Source organism: Cricetulus griseus, chromosome 2 (genome assembly GCF_003668045.3).
Source record: "Cricetulus griseus strain 17A/GY chromosome 2, alternate assembly CriGri-PICRH-1.0, whole genome shotgun sequence".
Taxonomy (NCBI): Eukaryota; Metazoa; Chordata; class Mammalia; order Rodentia; family Cricetidae; genus Cricetulus; species Cricetulus griseus.
In genome coordinates this window covers 278,042,395-278,063,047 of record NC_048595.1, presented here as the reverse complement: position 1 = coordinate 278,063,047, position 20,653 = coordinate 278,042,395, and the positions used below count along the sequence as shown (strand labels likewise).

Sequence of the window (20,653 nt, the reverse complement as noted above, 5' to 3'; positions counted from 1 at the left end):
AACAGGAGGGCGAAATCGAAACACAATGACATCACCAACAATAAATCCTAAACAAACAAGAACAAACAATCAATGGACACTAATATCCCTCAATGTCATTGGTCTTAACCTGCCCATAAAATGATACAGGATAACAGAATATATACGAAGACAGAATCCATCCTTGTGCTGTATATAAGAAACACACCTCAACTTCAAAGACAGGCATTACATCAGAGTAAAGGGTTGGGAAAAGATTTTCCAATCAAATGGGCCCAAGAAACAACCTGGTATAGCAATCCTAATATCTAACAAATTAGACTTCAAACTAAAATCAACCAAAAGAGATAAAGAAGTACATTTCAAACTCATCACAGGAAAAGTCCATCAAGATGAAGTCTCAATCCTGAACATCTATGCCCCAAATACGAAGGCGCCTACATTTGTAAAAGAGACATTACTAAAGCTCAAACTATACATAAAGTCACACACACACACTTATAGTAGGAGACTTCAACACGCCACTTTCACTGCTAGACAAGACCAGCAGACAGAATCTTAACAAAGAAACAAAGGATCTAACAGAAGTTATGACCCAACTGGGTTTAAAAGATGTCTATAGAACATTCATCCAAACACAAAAATATACCTTCTTCTCAGCACCACATGGCACCTTCTCTAAAATTGGCCACATAGTTGGCAGCAAAGCAAACCTCCACAGATAACAAAAGAATTGAAAAAAACCCTGTATCTTATCAGATCACCATGCTTTAAAGCTGGAATTCAACAGCAAATACAAATTGCAGAAAACCTACAAACACATGGAAATTGAATAACACCCAATTACACCATTCCTGGGTGAGGGAAAAATAAAAGAAGAAATTAAAGACTTCCTAGAATTTAATGAGAATGTAGACACAACATACCCAAATTTATGGGACACTTTGAAAGCAGTGCTAAGAGGAAAGTTCATAGCACTAAGTGCTCATATGAAGAAACTGGAGAGTAGTCACATGAGAGAATTGTCAGAACAATCGAAAGCTTTAGAACAAAAAGAAGCAAACTCACCAAGGAGTAGTAGATGCCAGGAAATAATCAAACTGAGGGCTGAAATCAATAAAGTAGAAACTAGGAAAACATTACAAAGAATCAATGAAACAAAGAGTTGGTTCTTTGAGAAGATCAACAAGATAGACAAACCTCTATCCAAACTAACCAAAAGGCAGAGAGAGCGCATGCCAATTAACAAAATCAGAAATGAAAAGGGGGATATAACAACGGACACTGTGGAAATCCAGAGAATATTCAGGTCCTACTTTGAAAATCTGTACTCCACAAAATTCGAAAATCTAATGGAAATGGACAGTTTCCTGGATAAATATCACTTACCAAAATTAAATCAAGATCAGATAAACAATTTAAATCGACCCATAACCCCTAATGAAATAGAAGCAGTCATCAAAAGCCTCCCAACCAAAAAAAGCCCAGGACCAGATGGCTTCACTGCAGAATTCTACCAGAAATTCAAACAAGAGCTGATACCAATACTCCTCAAACTGTTCCACACAATAGAAGCAGATGGGATATTGCCAAACTCTTTCTACGAGGCTACAATCACTTTGATACCCAAGCCACACAAAGATAAGACTAAGAAAGAGAACTACAGACCAATATCCCTCATGAACATTGATGCTAAAATACTCAATAAAATATTGGCTAATCGAATCCAAGAACATATCAGAAAAATCATCCACCACAATCAAGTGGGCTTCATCCCAGGGATGCAAGGATGGTTCAATATACGAAAAACCATCAATGTAATCCACCATATAAACAAACTGAAAAAGAAAAACCACATGATCATCTCACTAGATGCTGAAAAGGCCTTTGACAAAATCCAACATCCCTTCATGATAAAGATCTTGGAGAGAACAGGAATAACAGGAACATATCTAAACATGATAAACGCGATATACACCAAACCAATAGCCAACATCAAACTAAATGGAGAGAAACTCAAAGCTTTTCCTCTAAAATCAGGAACAAGACAAGGATGTCCACTCTCTCCATACCTCTTCAATATTGTACTTGAAGTTCTAGCTAGAGCAATAAGACAAGAACAGGGGATCAAAGGGATACAAATTGGAAAGGACGAAGTCAAACTTTCACTATTTGCAGATGACATGATAGTCTACATAAGTGACCCGAAAAACTCTACCAGGAAACTCCTACAGCTGATAAACACCTTCAGCAAGGTAGCAGGATACAAAATTAACTCAAATAAATCTGTAGCCCTACTGTATACAGATGATAAACTCAATGAGAAAGAAATCATGGAAACATCACCTTTCACAATATCCACAAGCAACATTAAATATCTGGGGGTAACACTAACCAAAAAAGTGAAAGACCTGTACAATAAGAACTTTGAGACTTTAAAGAAAGAAATTAAAGAAGATACCAGAAAGTGGAAAGATCTCCCGTGCTCTTGGATAGGCAGAATTAACATAGTAAAAATGGCAATTCTACCAAAAGCAATCTACAGATTTAATGCAATCCCCATCAAAATCCCAACACAGTTTTTCACAGACATTGAAAGAACAATACTCAACTTTATATGGAAAAATAAAAAACCCAGGATAGCCAAAACAACTCTTTACAATAAAAGATCCTCTGGAGGCATCACCATCCCTGACTTCAAGGTCTACTATAGAGCCATAGTTCTGAAAACAGCTTGGTATTGGCACAAGAATAGACAGATTGACCAATGGAATCGAATTGAAGACCCAGATATTAACCCACGCACCTACGAACACCTTATTTTTGACAAAGGTGCTAAATCCATACAATGGAAAAAAGATAGCATCTTCAACAAATGGTGCTGGCACAATTGGATTCGGACATGCAGAAAATTGCAGATAGATCCATACCTGTCACCATGCACGAAACTTAAGTGCAAATGGATCAAAGATCTCTCCATAAACCCAGCCACACTGAATCTTTTAGAAGAGAAAGTGGGAACAATCCTTGAACAAATTGGCACAGGAGAAAGATTCCTGAACATCACGCCAGAAACACAGACACTGAGGTCTGCAATTAATAAATGGGACCTCCTGAAACTGAGAAGCTTCTGTAAGGCAAAGGACACAGTCAGTAAGACAAAACGACCACCCACAGAATGGGAAAAGATCTTCACCAGCCCCACATCTGACAGAGGACTGATTTCCAAAATATACAAGGAGCTCAAGAAGCTAGCCACCAAAACACCATACAATGAAATTAAAAAGTGGGGTGCAGAACTAAACAGAGATTTTTCAACAGAGGAATCTGAAATGGCTGAAAGACACTTAAGAAAGTGCTCAAAATCCTTGGCCATCAGAGAAATGCAACTCAAAACAACTCTGAGATACCACCTCACACCTGTCAGAATGGCTAAAATCAAAAATACCAATGACAACCTATGCTGGAGAGGTTGTGGAGAAGAAGGAACACTCCTCCATTGCTGGTGGGAGTGTGAACTTGTAAGACCACTTTGGAAATCAGTATGGCGGTTGCTCAGAAAAATGGGAATCAATCTACCTCAAGATCCAGCCATTCCTCTCTTGGGTATATACCCAAATACTGCATGTCCATACAACAAGGACATATGTTCAACCATGTTCATAGCAGCATTGTTTGTAATAGCCAGAACCTGGAAGCAACCTAGATGCCCCTCAACTGAAGAATGGAAAGAGAAAATGTGGTACATTTATACAATGGAGTACTACTCAGCAGAAAAAAGCAATGGAATCTTGAAATTCGCAGGCAAATGGATGGAACTAGAAGAAACCATCCTGAGTGAGGTAACCCAATCACAAAAAGACAAACATGGTATGTACTCACTCATATATGATTTTTAGACATAGAGCAAAGGTTTACCAGCCTATAATCCTCTACCCCAAGGAAACTAGAAATCATGAATGACTCTAAGGGATAAATGGACCCCAGGAATGGGAAGTGGCATGAACTCCCGAGCTAATTGAGAGCATGAGGGTAGGGGAGTGGGTGCTGCCACAATAAGAGCACAAGATGAAGAGTAGAGGAGAAGAAATGGAGGAGCAGATATATTGAGTTGGGGGAAGAATAGAGGAGAGAGAGCAGGATGAGAGATACCATATCAGAGGGAGCCACTATAGGTCCGAGAAGAGATCTGGAACTAGGAAGATCTCCAGAGACATATAAGGATGACATGATCTGACAGTCTGGGCAGTGGAAGAGAGGATGGCCTAGAAACCCTTCCCCTAGAATGAGATTGATGACTACTCTTTATGCTATCCTAGAATCCTCATCCAGTGGCTGATGAGAGCAGAGACAGACATCCACAGAAATACACTGAGCTGAAATCTGGAACTTAGTTGAAGAGAGGGAGGAATGAAGAACAAAGGGGTCTGTACCTGGTTGGAGAAACCCACAGAAACAGTTGGCCTGAAAAAGGGAAAGCATATCGACCCCAGATGCTCTTTGGGAGGCCAGTACAGGACTAATCCAGCCCCCTGATCATGGATGCCAATGGGGAGGCCCCTGCACTCCTGGGAGCCTCTGGAGGTGGACTGGCGTTTTGCCCTGGTGGGTGGGAGGGACTTCGAGAGCCCATCCCACTTGAAGGGATTCGCTCTGTCTCTGAACACATGGGGAGGGGCCTAGGCCCAGCACAGGAAGATTTGGTGGACTTGGTGGAGCCCTGGTTGGGGGCCCTACCCTGCCTGGGGAGTGGCGGGTGGATGGGGTGGGGGTAGGTTGGAGGTGGGGGAGAAGGAATGGGGGTGGGGGAGGGAGAGGGAGAGGGAAAGTACATGTGAAAATATTAACAATTTAATAAAAAAATGCATTTTGCAAAAAAAAAAAAGAAAAGGGGGGTATAACAACGGACACTGAGGAAATCCAGAGAATGATCAGGTCCTACTTTGAAAACCTGTACTCCATAAAATTTGAAAATCTAAAGGAAATGGATAGTTTCCTGTATAAATATCACTTACCAAAATTAAGCTAAGATGAGATAAGCAGTTTAAATCGACCTATAACCCCCAATGAAATAGAAGCAGTCATCAAAGGCCTTCCAACCAAAAAAAAGCCCAAGCCAGATGGCTTCACTGCAGAATTCTACCAGAAATTCAAACAAGAGCTAATACCAGTAATGCACAAGTTGTTCCACACAGTAGAAGCAGAAGGGATATTGTCAAACTCTTTTTACGAAGCTACAATCAGTTTGATACACAAGCCACACAAAGATACAACTAAAATAGAGGACTACAGACCAATATTCCTCATGAACATAGATGCAAAAATACTCAACAAAATATTGGTGAATCTAATCCAAGAACACATCAGAAAAATCACCATGATCAAGTAGGCTTCATCCCAGGGATGCAAGGATGGTTCAACATACAAAAATCCATCAATGTAATCCACCACATAACAAACTGAAAAAGAAAAACCACATGATCATCTCACTAGATGCTGAAAAACCTTTGACAAAATCCAACATCCCTTCATGATAAAGATCTTGGACAGAACAGGAATAACAGGAACATATCTAAACATGATAAACGCAATATACACCAAACCAACAGCCAACATCAAAATAAATGGAGAGAAACTCAAAGTGATTCCTCTAAAATCAGGCACAAGACAAGGTTGTCCACTCTCTCCGTATCTCTTCAATATTGTACTTGAAGTTCTAGCTAGAGCAATAAGACAAGAAAAGTAGATCAAAGGGATACAAAGTGGAAAGGAAGAAGTCAAACTTTCACTGTTTGCAGATGATATGATAGTCTACATAAGTGACCTGAAAAAGTCTACCAGGGAACTCCTACAGCTGATAAACAACTTCAGCAAAGTAGCAGGATACAAAATTAACTCAAAATATCAGTAGCCATACTTTACATAGATGATAAATGCAATGAGAAAGAAATCAGAGAAACATCATACTTCACAATATCCACAAGCAACATAAAATATCTTGGGGTAACACTAACCAAAAAAGTGAAAGACCTGTACAGTAAGAAATTTGAGTACTTAAAGAAAGAAATTAAAGAAGATACCAGAAAATGGAAAGGTCTCCTATGCTCTTGGATGGGTAGAATCAACATAGTAAAAATGGCAATCTTGCCAAAAATAATCTACAGATTCAACGCAATCCCCATCAAAATCCCAACACAGTTCTTCACAGACATTGAAAGAAAAATACTCAACTATATATGGAAAAACAAAAGACGCAGAATAGCCAAAACAACTCTATATAATAAAGGATCTTCTGGAGACATCACCATCCCTGACTTCAAGCTCTATTATAGAGTCATAGTTCTGAAAATAGCTTGGTATTGGCACAAAAATAGATAGATAGACAAATGGAATTGAATTGAAAACCCCGATATTAACCCACACACCTATGAACACCTTATTTTTGACAAAGATGCTAAATCTATACAATGGAAGAAAGATAGCATCTTGAACAAATGGTGCTGGCACAACTGGATTCGGACATGACAAAGATTGCAGATAGATCCGTATCTGTCACCATGAACAAAACTTAAGTGCAAATGGATCGAAGATCTCACTATAAATCCAGCCTCACTTAATCTTCTAGAAGAGAAAGTGTGAGATGCTCTTGAATGAATGAATAGACACAGGAAACTGCTTCCTGAACATTACACCAGTAGCACAGAAATTGAGATCTGCAATTACTAAATGGGACCTCCTGAAACTGAGAAGCTTCTGTAAGGCAAAGGACACAGTGGGTAAGACAAAACACCAGCCCACAGATTGGGAAAAGATCTTCAGCAACCCCACATCTGACAGAGGGCTGATTTCCAAAATACAAAATGAACTCAAGAAGCTAGCCACCGAAACACCAAACAATGAAATTAAAAAGTGGAGTGCAGAAGTAAATAGAGAATTCTCAACAGAGGAATCTGAAATGGCTGAAAGACACTTAAGAAAGTGTTCAAAATCCTTGTTCATCAGAGAAATGCAACTCAAAACAACTCTGAGATACCACCTCACACCTGTCAGAATGGCTAAAATCAAAAATACTAATGACAATCTATGCTGGAGAGGATGTGGAGAAAAAGGAACACTCCTTTGCTGGTGGGAATGTGAACTTGTAAGACCACTCTGGAAATCAGTATGGTGGTTGCTCAGAAAAATGGGAATCAGTCTACCTCAAGATCCAGCAATTCCTCTCTTGGGTATATACCCAAATAATGCACGTTCATACAACAAGGTCATATGTTCAACCATGTTCATAGCAGCATTGTTTGTAATAGCCAGAACCTGGAAGCAACCTAGATGCCCCTCAACTGAAGAATGGATAGAAAAAATGTGGTATATTTATACAATGGAGTACTACTCAGCAGAAAAAACAATGGAATCTTGAAATTTGCAGGCAAATGGATGGAACTAGAAGAAACCATCCTGAGTGAGGTAACCCAGTCACAAAAAGACAAACATGGTATGTACTCACTCATACATGAATTTTAGACATAGAGCAAAGGATTACCAGCCTATAATCCTCTTCACCAAAGAAATTAGGAAACATGAAGTACTCTAGGGGATAAATGCATGAACCCCACAAATTGGAAGTGGCATGAACTCCTGACTTAATTGGCAGCATGAGGGTAGGGGAGAGGGAGCTGCCTGAATGAGAGCAGGAGAAGAGGAGTGGAGAAGAGGAAATGGAGGAGCAGAAATATTGACTTGGGGGAAGAACAGAGTTGAGAGAGCAGGATGAGAGATACCATATTAGAGGGAGCCATTATAGGTCTGAGGAGAGATCTGGCACTAGGGAGACTTCCAGAGATCTACAAGGATGACACGAACTGACAATCCAGGCAATGGTAGAGAGGATAATCTAAATGCCCTTCCCCTAAAATGAGATTAATGAGTACATTTTATACCATCCTAGAGCCCTCATCCAGTGGCTGATGGAAGACAGACAGACATCCACAGATACACACTGAACTGAACTCTGGAACTTAGTTGCAGAGAGGGAGGAATGAAGATCGAAGGGGTCAGTACCAGGTTCGAGAAACCCACAGAAACAGCTGGCCTGAACAAGGGGGAACATATCAACCCAGATGCTGTCTGGGAGGCCAGTACAGAACTGATCCAAACCCCTGAACATGGATGTCAATTAGGAGGCCTCTATACTCTAGGAGGCCCCTGGTAGTTGATTAGTATTTTTCCCTGGTGTAAGAAGGGATTTTGAGAGCCCATTCCATGTGAAGGGATGCACTCTTGGCCTGGACACATGGGGGAGGGCCTAGGCCCAGCCCAGGATGATGTTGAGGGCCGTACCCTGCCTGGGGAGTGGAGGGTTGATGGGGTGAGGGGGTACGGGGGTAGGATAGGAGGGGCAAGGTTTAGGGGATGGAGAGGGAGAAGGGATTGACATGTGAAACAAGTTTGTTCCTAATTTGAACTAATAAAAAAAAATCTTATATTTCTTGAAAGGTTCACAAGTTTTGCTAAGTAGACAAAACATGGCCTTATAAATATGCAAGGCCTCAATGATAGAATATTTTAGTTAGATACAATATTTAGTTTCCATAAATTATTCAGTAAAAATATTGAAAGAGGCCCTGGGATCTGCAGGTAGACTGAATAGGTTCCTGAGGACCCTGGGATCCTGACTCTGCTGAGATCCCTAGGCAATCCTGGCCCCCACAGAGTGCAGAGGTGAGCTGCTTCGGCCCCTAACTTGGGCCCAACTTCTGCCTGCCCAACCTGGGAATTCCTGCCCAAGGGTATGCACACAGGAAGACCCAACCTCTGAGGACCAAGCAACCCAGAGTCCGCTGACATCTCTGCGCCAGTGCTGCTCTCACCCACCTGAAGAATGGGTGCCTCAGACCTGCCTGCACCCAACACAAAAGAATATACATTCTTTTCAGCATCACATGGAACCTTCTCAAAAATCGACCACATTCTCGGCAACATAGCAAACCTCAACAGGTACAAAAAATTGGAATAATCCCGTGTCTTATCAGACCACCATGCTTTAAAGTTAGAAATCAAAAACAAATCAAAGTGCAGAAAACCTACCAACTCATAGAAATTGAACAACATGCAATTGCACCATTCCTGGGTCAAGGAAGAAATAAAGAAAGAAATTAAAGACTTCCTAGAATTCAATGAAAATGTTGACACAACATACCCAAACTTATGAGACATTTTGAAAGCAGTACTAAGAGGAAAATTCATAGCTCTAAGTGCTCTCATGAAGAAACTAGAGAATAGCAACACCAGAGATTTGACATCACAGCTGAAAGCTCTAGAAAAAAATGGAAGCAAATTCACCCGAGAGTAGCAGACGCCAGGAAATAATCAAACTCAGGGCAGAAATCAATAAAGTCAAAACAAAGAAAACAATTCAAAGAATCAACATAACAAAGAGTTGGTTCTTCAAGAAAATCAACAAGATAGACAAACCGTTATCCAATCTAACCAAAAGGCAGAGAGAGATCATGCAAACTAACAAAATCAGAAATGAAAAGGGGGACATAACAACGGACACTGAAGAAATGCAGAGAATCTTCAGGTCATACTTTGAATACCTGTACTCCACAAAATTTGAAAATTTAAAGGAAATGGACAATTTTCTGGACAGTTATCACTTACCAAAATTGAATCAAGAACAGATAAGCAACTTAAACAGACCTATAACCTCTAAGGAAATAGAAGAAGTCATCAAAAGTCTCCCAACCAAACAAAGCCCGGGGCCAGATGGATTCACTGCAAAATTCTACTACAAATTCAAAGAAGTGCTAATACCAATACTCCTCGAATTGTTCCACACAATAGAAGCAGAAGAGACATTGCCAAACTCTTTTTATGAGGATACAATAACCTTGATACCCAAGCCACACAAAGACACAACTAAGAAAGAGAACTACAGACCAATATCCCTTTGCAACATTGATGCAAAAATTCTCAATAAAATACTGGCAAATCTAATACAGGAACACATCAGAGAAATCACGCAACAAGATCAAGTAGGCTTCTTCCCAGGGATGCAGGATGGTTCAACATATGAAAATCCATCAATGTCATCCACCATATAAACAAACTGAAGAAAAAAACCACATGATCATCTCACTAGATGCTGAAAAAGCCTTTGACAAAATCCAACACCGCTTCATGATAAAGGTCTTGGAGAAATCAGGGATAACAGGAACATAACTCAACATAATAAAAGCAATATACAACAAGCCAACAGCCAACATCAAATTAAATGGAGAGAAACAAGATCCAATTCCTCTAAAATCAGGCACAAGACAAGGTTGTCCACTCTCTCCATACCTCTTCAATATTGCCCTTGAAGTCTAGATAGAGCAATAAGACAACAAAAGGAGATTAAGGGAATACAAATCAGAAAGGAAGAAGTCAAACTCTCACTATTTGCAGATGATATGATAGTCTACATTAGTGACTTGAAAAACTACCAGGGAACTCCTACAGCTGATAAACACCTTCAGCAAAGTGGCAGGATACAAGATTAACTCAAGAAAATCTGTAGCCCTACTATATACCGATGACACATCGGTGGAGAAAGAAATCAGAGAAACATCACCCTTTACAATTGCCACAAACAACATAAAATACCTTGGGGTAACACTAACCAAAAATGTGAAAGACCTGTACCATAAGAATTTAATTTCTTTCTTTACCAGAAAGATACCAGAAAATGAAACGATCTCCCATGCTCTTGGATAGGTAGGATCAACATAGTAAAAATGGCAATCTTGCCAAAAGCAATCTACAGATTCAATGCAATCCCCATCAAAATCCCAACACAATTCTTCACAGACCTTGAAAGAACAATTCTCAACTTTATATGGAGAAACAAAAGACCCAGGATAGCCAAAACATCCCTGTACAATAAAGGAACTTCTGGAGGCATCACCATCCCTGACTTCAAGCTCTATTACAGAGCTGTAGTCCTGAAAACAGTTTGGTATTGGCACAAAAATAGACAGGTAGACCAATGGAATAGAGTTGAAAACTCTGATATTAACACACACACCTCTGAACACCTGATTTTTGATAAACAATCCAAATTTATACGAAGGAACAAAGAGAACATCTTCAACAAATGGTGCTGGCATAACTGGTTGCAGACATGTAGAATACTGCAGTTAGACCCAAGCCTAACGCCTTGCAAAAACTTAGGTCAAAAATGGATCAAAGATCTCAACATAAATCCAGCTACACTGAACCTATTAGAAGACAAAGTGGGAAATACCCTTGAATTAAATGGTACAGGAGACCACTTCCTGAACTTTACACCAGTAGCACAGACTCTGAGGTCAACAATTGATAAATGGGACCTCCTGATACTGAGAAGCTTCTGTAAGGCAAAGGAGACAGTCAGTAAGACAAAACGGCAGCCCACAGATGGAAAAGATATTCACCAACCCCACATGTGACAGAGGGCTGATCTCCAAAATATACAATGAACTCAAGAAGCTAGTCTCCAAAACACCAAACAATCCAATTAAAAAGTGGGGTACAGAACTAAATAGACAATTCTCAATAGAGGAATCTAAAATGGCTGAAAGACACATAAGAAAGTGTTCAACATCCTTAGCCATCAGGGAAATGCAAATCAAAACAACTCTGAGATACCATCTTACTCCTGTCAGAATGGCCAAAATCAAAAACACAATGACAGTTCATGTTGGAGAGGATGTAGAGAAAGGGGAACACTTCTCCACTGCTGGTGGGAGTACCAACTTGTAGTGCGTCTTTGGATATCAGTATTGCGACTCCTCAAAAAAATGGGATTCAGTGTACCACAAGATCCAGCAGTTCCACTCTTAGGCATATACCCAAAAGAAACACGTTCATACAACAAGGACATCTGTTCAACGATGTTCATAGCAGCACTATTTGTAATAGCCAGAAACTGGAAGCAGCCTAGATGCCCCTCAACCGAATAATGGATAGAGAAAATTTACACAATGGAGTACTTCTCAGGAGAAAACAACAATGGAATCTTGAAATTTGCAGGAAAATGGATGGATCTAGAAGAAACCATTGTGAGCGAGATAACCCACTCACAAAAAGACAAACATGGTATGTACTCACTCATATGCGGATTTTAGACATAAGAGTAAGGATTACCTGCCTACAATCCACACTGCCAAAGAAGCTAATAAACAAGGAGGACCCTAAGAGAAACATACATGGTCCCCTGGAGAAGGGGAGAGGGTCAAGATCTGCTGAGCAAATTGAGAGCACTGGAAGAGTAGGGAGGGAGCTAGGAGAATGAGGAGGGGAGAAGAAGAGGGATGCAGAGGACATGAGGGAGCAGAAAGTTTGAGTCAGGGGAAGAATAGATGATAACAAGAATGGAGATATCATAATAGAGGGAGACATTTCTGGTTTACAGAGAAATCAGGCACTAGGGAAATGTCTGGAGATCTACAAAGATGACACCAGCTAACAATCTAAGCAACGGAGGAGAGGCTACCTTAAATGCCCTCCCCTGATTATGAGATTGATGACTGACTTATATGCCATCCTATAACCATCCACCAGCCGGTGGAAATAGAAGCAGACACCCACAACTAATCACTGAACTGAACTGGAACCCAGATGCAGAGAAGGACAAGTGAAGAGCACAGGGGTCTAGACCAGGCTGGTGAAACCCACAGAAACAGCTGACCTGAATATCCGGGAACTCTTGCTCCCCAGACTGATAGCTGGGATACCAGCATGGGACTGATCCAGACCCCAGGAACATGGGTTTCTAATGAGGAAACCTCAGAAATCTACGGGACCTCCTGTAGAAGTTCAGTACTTATCCCTAACATAGGTATGGACTTTGGGAGCCCATTCCACATAGAATACTCTCTGAGCCAAGACACACAGGGTGGGCCTAAGCTATCCGAAAGGATACAATAGACACTGATGACACCCTACGGAAGGCCTCACCATCCAGAGGGAGCAGAAAGGATATGTGATAGATAGGATTTTATTGGGGGAGGTGCGGTAGGGGAGGACAGGTCGGAGAAGGGAACTGGGATTGTCATGTAAAACAATCCTGTTCCTAATTCAAATAAAAAAGTTGGAAAAATATTGAAACATAATATGACAAAAATATGAGACTATAGACCCTGAGCAATAACATTTTATAATTGTGTGATCCACTTGGTATTCAGCACATAAAATACAAGTGGCATGAACAATATTTAAAGTGTGCCACTGGAGTTATAGCTCAGTATTAACAGCTGACTGCTATTGCAGAAGACCAGCACTGTGTTCCCAGCACCCACGTGGATGCTCACATCACCTGTAACTCCAGCTTCAGGAGTTCCAATGCCCTCTTTAGACATCCACAGGCACTGGGCATGCACATGGTATACTTATATACATGCCAGCAAAACACATAAAATAAAATAAACATTTTAAAAGTATTTAGGGTAACATACCTTTGATATCAATTTTCTCTAACTCTTTTAGTGCTTGAACAAATATCAGCTGAGATTCAGTGAGAGGCCAGCTGTTAAACATCACCAAGCACTGTATGATGTACTTGTAGCACTGTGAAAGGCAAGGCAGTGAGTCAGGACAACCCAAAGAATCTGTACAGTACAGACATTGAAAGATGTATTAGGTCAAGCTTATAATGCGTCATTTTATTCATCATACAATTAAATGATATGTGTTTTCTGAGACTTTCTGTGTTGGTCTGAATAAGAATTGGCCCATTGGTTCACATGTTTCAATGTTTGGTGCCAAGTTGGTAGAACTGTATTGGAAAGGATTAGGAGGTGTGGCTTGTTGGAGGAGGTGTGTCCTTGAGGGTGAGTCTTGAGGTTTCAAAACCCCAGGCCAGGCCCAGTCACTTGGCCTTCAACTTGCAGATAAGATGTTAGCTCTCACCCACTGCTCCAGCGTCTTGCCTGCCTGCCTGCCTGCTGCCATGCTCCCCACCATGATGGTCATAGACTCATACTCTGAATGTATAGCGAGCCCCAATTAAACACTTTCTTTTATAGGTTGCCTTGGTCATGGTCTCTTCACAGCAATGAAAAAGTAACTAAGACAGCCTCCAACATGCAGCAAAAATGCATTTAACATTCTCAATGCCAGCCAATGCATCCATCATCTACATCTAATGCATCCATCATCCACATCTCTAGTTTTATCAGCGCAACTGGCACAAAGTAAAATCTCATTTCTGTCATATTTCCATCTTTTCTTATATTATTTCAGAGGTTGGGAGTATTTTTCCAAAGTTGTTGGCTTTATACTTAGATTATAAACCAGTCCCCTGCATCATCTGTTATTATTTTTTTAAAAGATTTTATTTATTTATTATGAATACAACATTCTGCTTCCATGTATATCTGCACACCAGAAGAGGACACCAAATCTCATAATGGACGGTTTTGAGCCACCATGTGGTTGCTGGGAATTGAACTCAGGACCTCTGGAAGAGCAGACGGTGCTCTTAACCTCTGAGCCATCTTTCCAGCCCAATCTGTTATTACTTTTATGGATTAAAATTTCTCACTTAAATCTGCAGCACACCTGGAACCCACCTTTATTTATAGTGTTAGCTGTGATGAAGGGCAAGAATATTCCCTAGCCTCAGATACGTTACCTTTTCTCCTTTGACTGGTGGTTTCACCTCTATATTTCAAAAAATCAATGTTACTTTTTACACTGGCTAGTTTTATGTTAATTTCGAGGGACTCTAGCAGATCTGAGCATGACAAACATGGCACCAACAGGTTTTGCCTTTTACCCTTCTCCCCCTTGCTAAACTGTTAGATTACATTCCTAAAACTAGCCACCAATGTTCATTCCCTTATTTGGCCTCTGACTCATTCCTGAGACTGAACATCCAGGCAGAACTATCAAAACACCCAAAGTCCAGCAATCAAAATTCATTATTTTGACTAACCAAACTAAAATATCAACCAAAACTTACCAACATATTCTAGCTCATTCTAACACAGACTGAATCCAGAATTTTCCATTTTGTCTAGTTTAACTGGCTCTAGGATCTGTTTGTCTCAGCCTCCCAGCTGGGAGTTACATAAGTACATTATACCAACTAAGTCATCTTCCTAGCCCCAAATAATTCTCTTTTATTTCAGTTAATGTACCTGTTGTGGTGTGCTAGAATTTTCTTCTACAGTTGTAACATTCATAGCTTCTTCTTCCATCAGAGGCACACCCTCTGTTGCCACGATTCCAGGTCTGACCTTAAAGGATTTCTGACTTGATAGGGCGGATTTTTTCTTGGTCATCGCTTCTTGTTCTTTTTTAGGTGAAGTGTGAGATAAGAGAATTTGTTTGCTAGCTAAAAATGAGAAATACTCTGTTAGTATATTTGATGTGCATTGGTATTACTGACTAAATAGGCTACATATACACTTACAGAATACAGTGTACTTAAAAGAACATGCTTATTTTAAGATGGATCCTTTCAAAATTTCCAGTCTTAGAGATATTTATTAAGAACGTTCATGTGGGACTGGAGAGGTGATGCACCAGTTAAGAGCATATGCTACTCCTGAAGAGGATCCTGGTTTAGTTCCCAGCATCCATCTGGTACCTTAAAACCACCAGGGTCTCCTGTTCCAGGAGATCCAAGTCCTTCTTCTTGCTTCTGTAGGACCAGTCATGTGTATGGTGCCATTTATACATGTAAGCAAACACTCATATTCATACACAAATCTTTAAAAATAAAAGTAGGCTCATGTGTAAGAAATAAATTTTCTCAAAGTAGTCAGTAGAGGAAAGTCATGACCAATCTATTTGTTTTCAGAGTGTAGTTAGACATATAATTATAGTAGCATCTTTGGGGTCAAGTATGGTGTCAAATGCCAAGTTTTGGTTTCCATTTTAAATCAAACACTTTAAATGCCACAGCAATAAAAGAATATGTTCATGAATGCAGTCCACACTCTGGGCAGGTACTTACACTGGGAGCTCAATGCTCTTTCACTTCCCAGAAAGTAGAAAGCAGGGATGATGGCTTGCCCTTTGCCCATAGTGCTCACCATGGTCTCCTCGCTTTCCAGCACCTGCAGCTTGATGAAGGCATCAGGCTTGGATGTGCGGACCTGTATTGTAATAAACTGTGCCACTGTCACTTTAATGGAGTACCTATTGTGAGAAAGGTTGAGCTTTTATGAAAAAGCACACTGATCTGTCCCTCAACTTGATAAAGGAAATGGTGAGATTTTCTCATTTGATTGTCTGAAAGTAAAGCAGCTTTGTAAGGCCCATGGACATGCTAAAACATTAGAGTGACTACAGACTCTAAAAAAGGAACCCCAAATTACAGTCAAGAAAAACAATAGCATATTTCCATTAATAGAAAATTCCAAGTAGGAAATGATTCTTTTTGTTAAGTATGATGAGAAGCCATTTATGAAATAGGATAGATCTAAAAGCCTCCTTCCTTGACAGTTATGTGACCACTACTACATGTCACACTTACAATCATACCACTTTACAATGAACAGAATGTATGGTATCTTTAAAACATCTCTTCAATATAATAAAACCTAAAAAATATTAGTTGTTTTTCTGGGCACCAAAGATGATGCCCAATAAGGAGCAGCCTTTAACCAAGTAAATGGCTGAGTAGTCAAGTGATTGACTACTGGACAGGCATAAAATAGCTAAAAACATCTTGATGTCACTGATAACTGAACATTACATAACACTCCATGAAATGTCACAATCACAAAGCTGTCACTGTCATGATTTTCAAAGTGGTTAACTATAGCCAGAAGGAAATGATAGAAGAAGCAAGAACAAGGTGTTAACTAAGGCTATTTGTTGGTTGACTGATTATGAATGTCATTTATATATTTAATGTGTTCTCTAAGTTCACGTGAAAGAATGTTTTCTATTAAAAAGAGAAAATATTTAATGCAGGCCAACCATGCATTGGGCACTGTGCTAGTTCCCATGTTGAAAGGACATGTGTCTGGCCCTCAGTTAGTCTGGCTGTCATCTCTTGGAGTTCTGCTCTTTTCTGAAGAGAAAATAGAGGGTGAGTGACTCTGGGGGAGAGGGGAGTTAGGAAGTAGCTCAGAGAAGTGGAGGGAGGGAAAACTGTTCACGATGTATTCTATGAGAGAAGAATCTATTTTCAATAAAGCTAAATTAACAAACATTAATTCTCATAGAGGCCAATGCACAAATAATCAGCTAAAATGTGTATACACTACATAAAATGTTTAGCACAGAAATGGCGCCTGAGTCAACTACTTATATTTGGGATTTCAATACAAAGGGTTTACATTTGGAAAATTATCATTAGCTTTTTTTCAAAGTGGCACAATGAAGATGGAATATCACACAATAAGGAAGTATGGTAGGAAACAGAATTTGTACAGCTTACTTATCTGAAGGGAACCTTTTGTTCTACTGAGAGGCAGCCCTGGCTAGTGGTTGGTGGCTGGGCAAGAGCATTGAACGGTACACTCTGTAGCTTGAGTTTTATTCTACAGTCAGTGGAAAGTTAAAAACATTTTATAGTAATTGCAAATATGTATGTCAGTAATAAAGGAAAAACATATAAATTAAGAAGGGAGTGTGATAAACATGATGAAGCACCTGACATAGTGCAGGAGCATTGTGAAGAGATGGGAGACACACAGAGAGGGATGATATGTCAGTATTAGAATCCACAGAAGCAATTATGAAAGAAAGGGGAGCCAGTACTAGGACCATTCAAGGGGTGTGAATAGGTGATCATGAAAAGAAGGTTGGAGTGACATACAAGGACCTGCCCCCAACACACACACACACAGTAGAGAGTAGTCACAGATGGGCAGATTGAGGAGAAAGTCAAATAACCATAAGAGATCAGAAAGAATCTATAGTGAAAGTCAAGTAAAATGAAGCCCAAGAAATGGTATTATTATTATTTGAAACTCTATAGATTTGATTGAGCAGTCATTTAGCCATGCTAGTGTTAATTAGTTATCTCTATAAAATTACAGAAATTAAAATTTAATGCGGGCTGGAAAGATGGTTCAGAGGTTAAGAGCACTGGCTGCTTTCCCAGAGGTCCTGAGTTCAATTCCCAGCAACCACATGGTGCCTCACAACTATCTGTAATGAGGTCTGGTGTGTGCAAGCATGCATGCAGGCAGAACATTGTTGTATACATAATAAATAAATCTTTAAAAAATTAATGCATTCAGAATTACGAATTCGTTTTAATAAAAATATTAATACTTTAAAGAACACCGTCTATTATATACTTGTACCTGAACAGGATTTTCTTGTCATTAGGGATGTAGTAGTCTTTGATCTCCTTCAAGATGAAGGTGCTGCATGGAGTATCTCGGGAGAGAAATGGAAGTGGGTTGTCAGAGCCAATGAGCCGCAGTTTCCATCGTGCACCTGACACATATGCGTCACTAGTATATGCTTCAGCCACAAAAGTGTATCCCTTCTAAAAGAGAAGGCAATAACACACATAGAATTCATATTGCCAAGAGTCTCTCAAATATGTGGTCCACACATTCAAATAAATGTGCTACTATACTGATATCCGCATGGAGTCCAGGATCTCCTAACAACCATTAAGCTGTTAATGTTATGTTTAAAATCCTTCCTAGAAATGATCATCTTAGGGCTGAGGGTGTACCCAAGTGGTAGGATGCTTGCTTAGCTTGTGTGAATCCCTGGTTTAGATATAAATAAATGCTGGGAAATCTCACAGGTCGGTGTCCTGGATCCCACTGTTTGGTCTTTGAGGAATTATGAAAGAAGTGGGAGAAAATTTCTATTTGTTTAATTAAAAAAGAATATACATTTGCAAGCCTCATTCCAATAAGAATCCTTATCAAGCTTCAAAGGACGTTGCTAGACTCTTCCTTTAGACCCAGGGTTCTCAACATGTGGTTCATGACCCTTTGGGGGTTGAATGATCTTTTCACAGGGGTTGCCTGAGATCACTGGAAAGCACATTAAGATTCATAATAGTAGAAGAATTACAGTTATGAAGCTGCAATGAAAATAATTTTAAGTTTGGGGGTCAGCACAACATAAGGAACTATATTAAAGGGTTGAAGCATTAGGAAAGCTGAGAACCACTGCTTTAGATAAAACCATTTCCTTACTTTTGAGCTTTCTTATTTTTAATATGTGTGATCACAAATTAAATTGTTTCTGTTTAACAGAAATCTAAGTCAAATTTGGTAAGTGACAATGCAAAAATTGTCTATGTGTAAAAACAAATTTGTTATGGAAGGACCTGAATTATTTTCTAACACTGAACTTAATACAGGACATTCTGCTGTAGAAGGTAGCATTCACAGGTAAGGGAAATTTCACAGTCCTGGAATTCTTGATGAAATGTCATACATTAGGCCATGAAGGAGAATATAGAGCAGGAAGAAATATAATGGGTTAAATTCAGTTCACAAAGGCATGCTTGATGTGCGGGAAATGATAAATGTTACCAAAATAAAGGAAATATGAATATCATTTCAACAAGTAGTAAACACAGTGACCATAAATTAAAATGGTAGCTTCTTATTGAATTAATACATTTTATATCTATTCCCCATCCTTCTGAAGCCAATATTCATTAGACATTCATTAGATAGGGATGTCTAATTTACATAAAATAATGTGTGAGGTTATAGACTGAAATGAACCTCAAAAGAAAACTACAATCATAATCCAGAGGGGAAATAATCAAATTCAAAACCACAGGGCTAAAGAATGGAAGTTAGGAGCAAAAACAGCTCTCTTCATTTGTAGCCCATGTCCACTACACTTGTCATGGTTCCCTAATGGGAAAAGTAACTGAAAACATGAAGAGGAGATTAAAATACCCAGACAGGAAACATCTGACGGAAGGCCAGGGTCTCTTATCCATTCAGCAGGCAGCCTATATGTTTCTTGGCCTGATAAAGTCATGCTACCTTCAAAGAGTGAGGGAGGGGGCCGGGCATGTGATCTCAGTGCCTTCTCCAGCCACCATCACCAAATGCTTAAGAGAAGAACAAAGGCTACATGTAAGATAGAGGCAAGCCTGGCCTGTTTCAGTATAGGACCAAATGAACTCCTGGATCTGTTTCTGGATCTGATATGGCTTTGGGTTCAACAATGGGCATGTGCAATGTGTTCTTTCCAGAATGTGAAGTATGCTGCAGCATTCAGTCTCATTAAAACAATGGCCTCTTCCTCCTAGGTAGACTGCAAGCTCATCTGCCTGCCACTGGCTTAGGAGCTCCCATTCACCACTGTTTTTTTCACATCTGATGATACACTTTGCACCTACCTTGTTTTTGGGGTAAAGGCAAGGCACCACCTTCTGAAACACCGTTGGCACTTGCTCCATCGTGTCATTGTTAACAACATGCAGCAAACAGATCGGAAGAGTAGTATATACTTTGGGGAGTATGATCATATCTTGAGGAACCAAAAATGTTTCCCTGTAATCACAAAAGCACATGACTTTCTTAGTATGACTCTTAATGCTTTAAACAGAATTTAGCCCCACAGAACCTTTGTAAAACCTTAAAATTGCAAATAACTAAAAGGCTTACATATCTTTTCTATTTCAAGTTATTATTACTGTGCTGTTTGATGTACAATTGCAGACTTCCATTTTATTCAACATTCATGACTTGTACCCAAT

General features: G+C 39.7%; 1 protein-coding gene across 1 annotated transcript in view; it reads right to left on the bottom strand.

Annotated features, from left to right (window-relative positions):
* The window catches only part of Adgb (androglobin), a 122,181-nt gene that overhangs the window by 26,906 nt on the left and 74,622 nt on the right, over positions 1-20,653 (bottom strand). Inside the window, exons 25-29 of the mRNA XM_035438765.1 lie at positions 20,294-20,447; positions 18,267-18,454; positions 15,959-16,143; positions 15,138-15,334; positions 13,448-13,563 (exon numbers count right to left, since the gene is read on the bottom strand). Coding sequence (XP_035294656.1) covers positions 13,448-13,563; positions 15,138-15,334; positions 15,959-16,143; positions 18,267-18,454; positions 20,294-20,447 — 840 coding nt within the window. The remainder of the gene's footprint in view (positions 1-13,447; positions 13,564-15,137; positions 15,335-15,958; positions 16,144-18,266; positions 18,455-20,293; positions 20,448-20,653) is intronic.